General features: G+C 38.5%; 1 protein-coding gene across 1 annotated transcript; it reads right to left on the bottom strand.

Annotated features, from left to right (window-relative positions):
• Positions 1-456: 456 nt before the first annotated feature.
• Positions 457-1637, bottom strand: LOC121977227 (probable WRKY transcription factor 70). The gene is made up of 3 exons (XM_042529821.1): positions 1303-1637; positions 1111-1215; positions 457-892 (listed from the first exon to the last, which is right to left on the bottom strand). The coding sequence occupies exons 1-3, from the start codon at positions 1635-1637 to the stop codon at positions 457-459; spliced, it is 876 nt and encodes a 291-aa protein (XP_042385755.1).
• Between the last annotated feature and the right edge of the window lie 11222 nt (positions 1638-12859).

Raw genomic sequence — 12859 nt, 5'->3', positions numbered from 1 at the left:
TAATTTTGATCTTTAATTAGCGTCCAAAATATTAAATCTGATTGCTAAAGTACCTAAAGTTTTTGAAACACGCGAATCCCCCATCTCCTCCACGAACACAGATCCCCTCCCAAGCCCTAATCTTCTCGCTCCCACCCATGCTTGATCACCTCCTCCCTCCCTCGGCGGATCTTCCTCCGATATCCTCTCCGGCGACAATGATATCCTCCTGCGTGAGCTCCTTTCTGGCACAGAATATCTTCTTTACTTTCACTTTTCTATTTTAGGGTTATCTTAGCACCTTCATTGTTATATTTACAGTAAAAATAATAATAATTTTGACATAAAATTATTATCTTGAATGTTGTCCAATAAGAATTTTCCGAGTGTAGTAGCAATTTTATTTGTAACTGTTAATCAAATTAAATACTATATTTATATATAAAGCTATACTTGCCTTGCCATTTCTCACTGCACTTAATACCATTCATGGTAATCATCTCCAAACATGTCCAGCTCCAGAGTACTACTTGTCCGGCCGAGCAAATCATCCAACTCCCAATCCCAATCCTCAAGCATTTCATCACGCACCTGACTGCACACCTGCGGCAGATCGAGATCCCTATTGAAGCTCTTCTCAGGGCTCTGATAGTCGACTTTAGCACCGGTACTAGCAGCTACAAGTGATGGAGAAGACGATGTCGAAGAGGACGTGATCAGGCGATCAGAGGTCGGCGGCGGCTGAGAGGGCTTTTGAAAAGGGAGACATGTTGTCGACACAGATAATTTGCAGGTATGACGAGCGGTGTATTCCACGGTAAACTTTGGTGGATCCACATGGCCGTCTTCTTGCTGCACCGTCTTCTTGGCCTCGCAGCCTTGCTCCTCTTTGTATGTGCATCTGAAGTAGCTCCTGCATGGATGGTTAATTAATTAATTAAGTAGATCAAGCGATTAATTAGTGAGAGTCTAAATCAATAATTGTATACATATTAATTAGCAGGAACGGATCTAGCAGTTCTATCGGTGGAAATAAAGGATATCATCCCTTATTTCGTATAAAAATCATCCCTCTAAATTTGAATTTCTAGATCCGTCATTGTTAATTAACAGTGTTAATTAATTAATTACCTCGGATGCTCAGCATTGGTGATAGACTTCTGTCCGTACTTGCGCCACTGGTGACCATCCTCGTAGGGCACCGTCGTCACGACTGCCCATTTATCTTCCTCCTTCCTGCTCTTGACTAATTAGTCGTTGGGTCAATTCCAAATATATAAAATAATTAATCAAATTTATAAACTAATTAATTAATTAAATTGCCTTTTGATCTTTCTTCCATCGGGCTCATGATCTTTTGTGCCCCAAGTAGCAGAGGCAGCAACAGCCTTCCTCTTCTCGCCGGCGATCCGCTCGCCGGATTGAAGGGCGGAGAGGGCCGACGTGGTGAGCTTCAGTATGTCCTTGATGATGTCGCCGCCCAATCGCGACCAGGTGGAGCCGGCGGGGAACTGAAGCAACACAGCGTGCAGCTGGGTCATCAGTTCATGGGCTCGGTTGATGTCTCGGATCGCCACGCCATGCCCGCACGGCCATGAATCCTCCGGCGCCGCCGATGGCTCGGCGGCACGTGCTGCTTGTGGTTTGATGAACTGCATGGTCGATCGATCGGCCACCTCTGCTAGCTTTAAATTATTTTTGGTGAAGGTCCGGAGGAGAGCGTCGCTTTGATACTTATAGCCGGAGTTGGGGGTACATGAGCACGTAGTTAGGGAATAAGATTTGGCTGTTAAATATGACGTCATTCTAAGTCGTCACTTGTTGGTGTCAGCCGATCTTTTGCATTCATTCCCTATACCCTAATTAAACTAGGTTTGTTTGGATGTAATATAATATGTAATCAAATTTGTAATATAATGTAATGTAATTTTAATTACATTAATATGTTTGATAATATAATATATGTAATTTTTTATTACAAAGATGATTATATTCTTTTATTTGATATCTATTATTTTTTATAAGGAATGCAATTCGTATTATTATAAAATGATAAAAATATCCTCCGACTTCTATCGGCGACCGTCACACCTCTGTCAGAGCTTGCAGTCATTGGCAACTGGCTGCCGGTGGCCGGTGACCGGTGACCACAGTCGGCGGCGGGCAGTCGACGGGCGACGGCTGACTAGGGGTATATTTGATATTCAAATTTTGGTTAAACAGTGATCTCGTAATGTAATAAGATTACATATTATTTACTTTGTAATCTAGATTACAAAACTTCACTACATTTTGTAATCGAGATTACATTATATTACAAGTTTAAAGTTAAACCAAATAAAATAATCAACCTTATAATATAATTTTGATTATATTACAAGACAAATTATACGCTACCAAACATAGCCTAAATGTATTACTTAATTATATGAATAAGATAAATCTATATTGTAGCTACTAGATACAATATGGATGTCGGTAAATAAGAAAAATGTATTACTTAATTGCATGAATAAGATAAATCTATATTGTAGCTACTAGATACAATATGGATGTCGGTAAATAAGAAAAACTCGTATGTGTTATTGAACAAGTCAAATCCATCCAACTAATTTAGTATTTAATACATGTATTGAGAGATAACAAAATCAAACAGTGTAATTAATGATAGCTATAGAAAAAATTGATGGAATGAGGCGTTCTTTTAATAAAAATATAATAAAAGAGAGATACCAATGATCATGTAAATCTAGTCATATATAATATAAGGAAGTATTTAGCTAGGAAGAATCTGTGGTCAGATATGGCGGCGAAATGAATTCTAGATACTTTGTCTCTAATGAAACAAATTAAAGAAAGCTCGCTGGGCAAGTAAAAGGAGATCCAATTTGGAAGGTAAAGATTGAACTGGCCGACTAGCAACATCTTGCGAACAATTTGCATCCGATCGAATAAGTTCAAGACTCTGGCTTCGGAACTAGCTTTAGCCGTTCACATAAATGCCAACAAACAAGAAGAAGATTGGAGCATAGAGACAAGGTATGAATCCTTGCATAGAATTATGCACAGAAGAAGAATAAGCTACTTTGAATAAGGCGCAAGACTCCGCCTGCATAGACGTCAAGAATTGACATCTACCTTCTAACAAATGTTACACCCATATATGAGGCCATGACCATGATGGACAACGCTATCTCTGTCATGAACTCAAGATATTTATCATGCAGGTAGTTACTTAGACTGTAATTAAAGTTGATGAAATCATTTTTAGATCAAGTTCTTCCAAACCCCATGCATCCACTATAAAGATATACACCATCGATCTGTGACAAGCTTCTAGAAATTAAATGGCTATCCATATTCCCGTAAATTGCATGATCAATTTTAACTACTATTCATCCTTGATGCGGTGATATAAGGAGGTCCACCCTAGTACGGGATCAACTATCAAAATAATGGTCAATGTTAGGGTGTCAAAAGGTCGAACGGAGGACGATTACAATGGCCGGTCGAGACAGTCAGTACCCGACCGACGGGAGACATGTTCGAGCGGACCACCCGTCCATCGATATTCTTCTGGGAGATAGTGTCGTCGACACTAGGAATATTAATGGACAACAAGCGGATCGTACGATGGAAGCTTCTAATGTCTTGTTAGGGATATGCATTCTCTGTTAAGGTATGGTGTCAGATGTACTTCCTAAGGGTGTAAATGAGCCAAGCCGCTCGTGAGCTATTCAAAGCTCGATTCGATAAAAACTCGTTTGAGCTCGTTTAATTAGGCTCGTTAAGATAAACAAATTAACCAAGCTCAAGTTTCACAATATTCGGCTCGTTAGCTCGTGAACATATTCGTTAAGCTCATGAATCAATTTTAAAAAATAATAATAATAATTTTGATATTGAATTTATAGATTTTACACTCTACTTATGAAAAACATAGACAAATATATTAAATTTATTTATTAAAATAAAATTATAAATTTTAACAAGAATATTATAATTTTTTAAAATATATAATTTAGTTTTTAATGAATATTTAAATTTATAATTTATATTTATTAAGATCGTTTAGGCTCGATAAAAGCTCGAATAAGCTCGTGAGCCATGAATATATTCGTTAAATAAAGCTCGAGCTCGGCTCGATTATAAACGAGCCAAACTCAAACATCCAAGAGTTCGACTCGGCTCAACTCGATTACACTCCTAGTGCTTCTGCTTCCCTAACAGGTCTCTTCATAAGACATATTGGATAATGTGTCCATGACTTGAGGAGTATGCATGTTGCACACCAGGGGGGTCCATCACAGTGAAGATACGCGTTATTCACTATTTACGCTAGAGTTACTATTGCTCTATTTTCTTCCGTTATTCCGATGACAGACTTGAGTATCGAAGGATATGTTGGCAACATTAACATTACTTATTTTACAAAATAAAACAAAGTTTACAACCGATCAATAAAATGACCACATCCTCAACTTTTCATCCTCTAGTTTCGAACATTCGAACATGATCAATCGTCTTCTTCCTTTGTTTTTGAGGAAGTAAATTCTTCTTCAGCCACATGTACCCCATTAATAACCTTCCGGATATGTTTAGCTAGGGTCAACAATATCAGCTCCGATAGTTCTGGATGTCTCATTCACTTATTTTGTGAGTCTTCTGGTACTGAGGGCCAGCTAAACTAAGTCTTCCTTCCTGTGATCATGAGTTGTAGCTATTAGCAAAGATGTGGTGCAGCTGGTCCTTCCAGAATATATAATTAGTTTTACCCGTCTCTTAATTTTCTTACCATTTTTGTTCAAAACACGATCGACGACCGTTAAAATTATCATTTTATCCGTCTGAATTTTAAGTTTAATATACGCAGGAGCTATTTTTGCAAATATTTTTTTTTTAAAAAAAAAGATATTGTAAACTTATCAAAACTACTAAAGAGACATTTAAAAATAATGATACGGGATATTACATGCGGACCCCGGAGTGATGTAGCGGTTAAAGTTAAGATGACATGATAGTCAAAATCAAGGAAAAGTAACAGTTAACGTGTCACTCTCAACAGGATCTTTACTCCTCACCTAGTGCTAGGACCCCAATCCAAGGACGATCGGCCCACGAGCGAGCCGGACCAAAGAGAACTACTGTTCCACTCCGGGGCCAATTAACACACCCAGTATATACTTGATCATCTAAGGAGCCGCTCGTGTTTGAGACAAGACCGGCCTACCATAAGACTGGCCAGACAAATGTTCGACCGAGATGTATCCAATGGACCCAGCCTTCCACTCTCGGAGTACGACGCAATATATGACTGGACAACCCAATAGTCAATCAGTCAAACACAAAGGCCTTCAATGCTCAGGCCTTCGTACTCCTTTATGTAGATGGCTAGTTATAATTCTAATCAAATTTACAGAGCTCAGTTCCCCATTCTTTAGAGGCGAATATCATTGCATATGGTCGGTCGATTATAGAATCGTCCAGACCTAGGGGACTTGGTTCTCTGTTACTGCATAATTAGATCTCTAGCGTCACACGACATATATCCGGGCAGTCCTAAAGGATGAATGTCCTTATAGGACTCAACATATTTCTTATATATCAACCTGTGACAATAATATACAATCGGTCAGCTATGTTGGGACCAAGGCGAGCTAGAGGGAGGTGAATAACTCATATTGCTTCGTCGATAATGATTTACAATAGAAAACACGAAGTGATGCTCCACCAATGCAAACACTAGGATTTACTTGGTATCTATCTTAAGATGAGGTGACTAATCCAAGGATCCATACTCAAGTACACTTTCCACTATGAAAACAATTCTTTCTCGAAATAATCCGTAGATGGAGAAATCTCGTGCAACTCAATAACAAAGATACAACTCGAAGCAAGAAGTAAATACAAGAATACAAATGAGAACCTCTTCTTACTTGATCTCTTGTTGATGAAGATGCCTCTGGACCAGTTGGAAAGTGCAGCAACACTTGTCTTCCAAGCTCGAAGTTTGGCTAGCAGTAGTGGAGAGGAATCATGTATGCGTCGTTACATTTGAACCTCGCTAACGACTTTATTTTTCACTATCTAGGGCTCTCAATCGATTGGACTTACTTTCAATCTATTGTCATGTCAAATCTAGACGATCTCAGCCGTCCAAAGCCCACAACCTGTGCAAACGATCATAATCCAATCGATTGGAGCAACTGGATCGATCCAAAGTGTCTCTGTGCTCTCACGGAAGACCCCGAAATCGATTGGCCAATCAATTCCACCTGCCTCGTGCCATCGCGAGAAAACCATCTCTAATCGATCCAATGATCGATTGGAGTAGCCCAATCGATCAACTGATTGATTGGAAAGTCTTCTGTGCTCACACAATTTCTTCTCAATCGATCGCTTGATCGATTGGGAGAAAAGTCCAAGTGGGTCAAACGATTGGCCGAACACTTGGTGAAGAAGTTCCAGCAGGTCAAGGTTGACCGGATTGGCATAAAAAGTTTCAACATGTCACGGTTGACTAGATGTTGAGTTTTGGAACCTTGGACTTGAATTAAGCATGTCAAAGGAAGGTTAATCGATTGAACCATAGTCTAATCGATCAACCGATCAATTGGAGATGTGCTGCGAGTGAAGGCTGGCCAAATCGATTGCTGGATCGATTGGGAAGCAATGTCGCGAGCACAGAAGGGTCCCTAATCGATCGATCGATCGATTGGGCGCTGGAAATCTCGTGCGACGCGATGTGAGGAACGCTGAATCGATTGGGTGATCGATTCATGCCTTTTCCAACAGAGCACAGAGGTACTCTGAATCGATCGACCGATGAATTCAAGCCTCTCCAATCGATTGACCAATCGATTGGGATATGACCGTTGCGAAGGAAGCACACAAAAGCCTTCTTCCTCGCAGCGATTCGGTAGCTCTTTTACTCCACTCCTTGCGATCATCTTTCACAGATTTACACTAGTTCTTAAAAGTGTCTTGGAGTCAAGTGCTACTACACTTCCAAGGTCAAGAGACATTCTAAACAAGAAGGAGAAGCAAGCTAGGGTTTCTTCATTGTAAATCTTGTAAGATTTAATAGTGTATTAGTTTGTATTTCTTTCTTCTTGTATTGTCTGTGTGAGAGTTTATACAAGGCTTCTCCGCCTTTGGTAGTTATCGAAAAGGAGTGTTTTTATAGTGGATGAGTGAGTGAGGGTTGGATCCTTGGATTAGTCACATCTTCTTGAGGTGGATACCAAGTAAATCCTTGTGTTAGCATTGTTAGTCTTGTTTCTTGTTTATTCCGCTGCAAATCATCATCACGAAGCAAGACAACAAGCGCGACAAGTTATTCACCCCACTTTAGCTACAAATTGATCCTAACATTTGTATCATGATATTTAAAACTAAAATTATGCATGGATATACTATGATTAATAAAATCATTTCTCCTAGCATGCATGGGAAAATGACAATTTGAATTACAATTCAAATTAGGGTATATCTCTCTTACCCTTGAAGCTCCCTCTTGACTTGAGATTTTCTTCTTCTCCCATTTCTTCAAATGTGCTAACTTTTGATCTCCCTCTTCTTAGGGAATTTTGTGTGGTAGTGTCCCTTCTTCCCACACTTGAAGCATCTAATTTGCATTCTCCTCTTTGGGATTTCTTCATTCCTACAACTCATGTTAGTGTTTAAATTAACTTGAATGAGTTTATGAGCTACTTCTTCTTATCCAATAGACATCTACTCTTGTAGTGTCTCTTCTCATTGCACCCGAAGCAAATAATGTGGTCCTTTGACTTCTCTTCGATGGAGATGCACACTAGGTTGACTTCCAAGACCTCCTCTTCACTTGTCTTGAATTCTTCTTCAACCCTTGAGGATGTTGATGATTCCTCATCTTCCTTCTCCTCAAAAGTTAAACACATGTCATCTTCCGGTTGCTCCTCCTCCACTTGAGTCATTTCATCCCTTTCTTCAGATTTTTCTTCTTCTTGTGTAGGCATAATTTCTTTGCCTAGAACCATCTTCACTTTGCATCACAAATTGTGGACGTTCTCGTATTCTCCTACTCAACTCATCACATCTTTAGGTAAAATATCATTTAATATTAATATTACCTTAGAATTTACCTTTGATCATAAAGTTTGCTCTTCCGTCCAATAATGCGGTCAGAGTCTCTTTCCCTTCTTGTCTCTTGGGACTTCTAATGGCTCCTTAACCACCATCATGGTGTTCCAATCCATTTCGAAGAAGACCTCCATCTTCATCATCCAATAGATGATGTTCCATAAGCTCCATCCGCCATATTTTGACAGAGTTATTAAGCCATCCATCTTCTTAAAGTTGCTCTTTCAACGGTTAGTCCGGTGAAGTGTGAAGCTCACTCTAATACCACTTGTTGGAGATTGGGCGACCAACTTAAAGGGGGGATGGATAGATGGTGCCCTCAAATCACTTTTCTTTCTACAATGTTAGTTGCGCATCGTAAATACAAACTAATATAAACAAGAAAAGATAAACTAAAAGACAAGAAATGTAAACCACATGAACACGTTGTTTAATGTGGTTCAGAGATTAGGGTTCTTACTTCACGGCTGCCCGTAAGGTGGACGATCTCTATCCGTTGATGGATTATCCCCTAGAAAACTCTGGTTAGCTCACGTAATTCTTTGTGGGTGGAGAAATCTCATCACAACTCTCATAAGAACTCTTGAGAAGCTAGAGCACTAGTAGACTACTAACAGGGATTAACCACCTCTATTTCGACAACCTTAACCAAGCTCCCAAGCCTTGGTTATATAAGCCACTGATTGCTAAACCCCGCCTAATAGTTGACTGGTGAAAGTGTCAATCGACTGCCCTCCATGGAATTTCGATCGTTACATTCCAACGGCTCGATATCAGTCTACTGATGAAAGTACCAGTCGACTATTCCACACTGGCCGAGCGAACAGAAGTATTCTGTTCGCTCCCAGTCAACTGCTCAATCGACTAATGAAAGTATCAGTCGACTGGTACCCTGTGTACAATCTCTCAGTACTCGAACCCTCACTCTTACGACTCACTTGACTTTTCCTTGCAGCTTTGACCTCTTACCTTCAAGCCTACTTTCTTTGGTTCTCGTCCCTCGGATGCATCTAAGTCCGCAGCTTGTCCCCAATGTCATCCTTCGCTTATGCCTCGAAGTCGCTTCCCTCGGCCCTTGTCTTTGTTGCCTTGTCCATGGTCCCTTGGATGTTCCATCCTTCATCGGACCCGAAGCCATCAAACTGAGTCATATGTATATCTTGTAAGCCTGCACACTCATATACACATATTAAATATAAGGGTGAACCTATTTACCCTTTGCCCAAACCATCAAAATCCATGCTCACACTAGACCATCTTGAGGCTAGATTGCTCCAACAACTTGTACACTAGCTTTTCCAAGGATTAGACGACACATAGTATATATGTTTTAAAGAAATTAAAACTCAAAAATATGCACTAAATCAACATCTTGAATTTTGTTCACCCTCCTAATATCTAACTTGTATCTAAGGTGCATCAAGACACATACAAGCTAACTTATGGTCTTTGTGAGATATAAAATAGGGTTTCCTTAATACTAAGAGACCGTACATATCTATCTAAGTAAAACTAACCTTAATCTATTTTTGCTAAGTCAAAAATAATAATCCTAGGTTACCCTCATCTCCCAAGAAAATGTCAAATCCCAACTTGACATTTCTTTTACCTCTATCCTAAGTGTGTCAATTTAATTAAGCTCAAATCTTTAAATTTTGATGCATTTTACTCTTCCAAAGAGTAACCAATTAAACCTTCATTTTCAAGGTGTAACAATATCTTAAAAATATCCCAAAGTGATAACTTCACTAAGGTTAGATTAAGTACCCTTCCAATTAGAGTTGATACTTTCTAAATTCATTTAGGGTGTAGAGAACACACTCTTAGGAACCCAAAATCTATTGGTGCTCATTGAATACTCTAGATACTCACTTGAAATACCTTCCTTAGTTACCTTCCTAATGACCTTCCTAGACTTCTTAGAAGCCTTGGTCATGCTGGACTTCTCTATGTCAACTCTAGGGAGAACTTCCCTTTTGACCTTCTTAGTGGCTTTCTTAGGCTTCTTAAAAGTCTTAGTCACGTTGGTCTTTTCAAGCTTAACTTTAGAGATGACCTTCTTTGTAATCTTAACTTGACCCTTAGACCTAGGGTTAGTTTTATGACTATATGAAATTTTATGATAAGAAGAGACATCCTTCTTGATTTGAGATTGGCATCCCAAACCTCTATAATTATAAAATGGCTCTTATCTATTTATCCCTAGATTTTGTTTCTTACACCCTTAAATATTAATTGTTATTTTCTTATGAATCTTTTTAACTTATCAAGTTTTAACATCTCTTGGTTAAAAAAAAGGGCCAAGGATCCTTGCTCTTAAATAAGAGAGGAGTGGCCACAATATGTTCAATCGCATGGCAACGTGTAGGATAACTTTATTCCAATACATTCAATGAATTTTGTGGACTATTTTTTTTCATAGATTTTATTCTTCTGCTTATTTTTCATCATTTAATTTCCTAAGTTATTTTCTCATTTTTTTATGAGTACCCACATGTTTCGACATTATTTCTTATTTCTTGATTAATCTATGTCTACTTGCTTTATAATTGTTGATTTTTTACTTTTTAATTATTATTTTTAAATTATTATGCATCTTAAATTTATATTAATAATTATTTATTTAATCTTCACATCGCCATTATGATAAATAAGATTGTAGGTGTAAGTTTATGGAAGATGATACTAGTAACCAAACATCACAAGTAGCTCCAAGCTAAGATTGCCTAGGCATCCTTTACATGGATTTACCATTCTCTTCTTAACAAAGATGATCACCTAATGAAAACTCAAACCTAACCCATGTTAGGACATATAGAGAGCTAGAAAGGATGAATAGTTTTGATCACTTCTTTGAATTTAATTTGTAGTAGAAGACTTAAAGCAATGCTAATATTTTCGTTTTACTTGATACTCACCTTTTTGAAATGACTAATCTAAGGATTCACTCTTTACTCTCACAGATGCACTATAAAAACCTCCTTCTCGGAGGTGAAGAAGTCTCGTACAAGCTCAAGCACGAGAAAATAACCAAGAAACACAAACTCGGTTATAATGGAAATCGAAAATGGCTTTATAACATATATCTTGCTTTGTTTACCTTTTTTTTCTTCTCTTTGCATTGCCTCTTGGTGATGGAAAATATAATAATAGGAAAAATATAATAATACTTTTTCTTCAAACACCCAAGAACTAGTCGAAACTAAGTCTGCTTTAAATTTTCGTGAAAACCTCATTTCTATGGTTGCATTGACGTCTCCTAATCGATTGACTTATCCCTAATCGATTATCATATTAGCTTAATCGTTCAAAACTTGCAGAATGATTTTTTTCACCCATCTAATCGAGTAGTGAGTCATACTAATCGATTCGATAACTTTTAATCAATTGTCCCAATCAATTCAAAAGCTTTCTATTCTTGCGAGAATCTCTCAATTAATTTTCCAATCGATTTCAGCATTTACTATGCTCTTGCAAACATGCTTCAATAAATACCCTAATCGATTGGTGAAGCATCAATAGATAGCCCCAATCGATTCCAAGCGCTTCTATTCTCATGTAAAAATATCCGTAATTGATTGTCCTAATCAATTAGCATAAGGCTTAATCAATTAGCCAATCGATTCAGAGTCTTATTATGCTTCGCAAAAACCTCTCAATCGATTAGGCAACTTGGGCTAATCGATTGCTCAACCCTAAACTCTAAACTTGAGTTTAAAGTTTCTTTACCCAACTCTAAAGTCATTCATGACTTGTTGGGACTTCCCATTGTCTAGCATCTGATCACTCTTGACCTGCTAGGGATTTTTCACTAAGTATTCAGTCAACCTTTGATACACTTGAACTTTTCATCTCATACCTACTCTCATTGGACTTTCAATCACCAACTATTCAATCAACCTTTGACTCACTTGGACTTTTTCCTTGCCCCGCTAGTACTTATATTACCTAATTCTCAACTAGGTCTTCACTACCTAACTCCGCTAGGACTTCTATTGTCAAATTCCCCAACTAGGTCTCCCATCATCTAGTTCTCAAGTAGGTTTTCATTGTCTAGCCCTGCTAGGACCACCACTTCCTAGTTGCCAACTAGCTTTCACTGCTTACCCTCGCTAGGACTTCTCATTGCCTAATATCCAGTTAGAACTTTTCATTGCATAACTTCCAAGTAAGACTTCCATTGCTTAACCCCACTAGGACTTACATTGTCTAATTCCCAACTAGGTCTTTACTGTCTAACCCCACTAGGACTTCCATTGTCTAGTTCCCCAACTAGGTCTTCTATCGTCCTAGTTCTCAAGTAGGTTTTCATTGTCTAACCCCGCAAGGACCGCCACTTCCTAGTTGTCAACTAGGTTTTTACTACCTAGCCTCGCTCGAACTTCCCGTTGTTTAACCTCCAGTTAGAATTTTTTGTTACCTAACTTCCATCCAAGTAGGACTCCAATGTCTAACCCTATTAGGACTTCCACTGCCTAATTCCCAACTAGGTCTTCACTGTCTAGCCATCTAGGACTTCCACTACCTAGCCCCGATAGAACTTTTCGTTAACTAACCTCTAGTTAGAATTTTCGACAAGTATCCGGTTCTCCCTTGACTTACTTCTCTTTCACATATTATCAAATATCGAAATTTAAGCCAACTCAAGCTTAATTAAATAAGTCAAGCTTATCCGAAGATGATTACACCAACGACCTAGACTTAAGCCAAGACCTAGACAAGACATAGAACCTATTCACTGAGTTAGACTGAATCCTGA

Source organism: Zingiber officinale, chromosome 4B (assembly GCF_018446385.1).
Source record: "Zingiber officinale cultivar Zhangliang chromosome 4B, Zo_v1.1, whole genome shotgun sequence".
Taxonomy (NCBI): domain Eukaryota; kingdom Viridiplantae; phylum Streptophyta; class Magnoliopsida; order Zingiberales; family Zingiberaceae; genus Zingiber; species Zingiber officinale.
The sequence above is the reverse complement of the archived record's forward strand: the minus strand, read 5'-3'. Positions and strand labels throughout refer to the sequence as shown.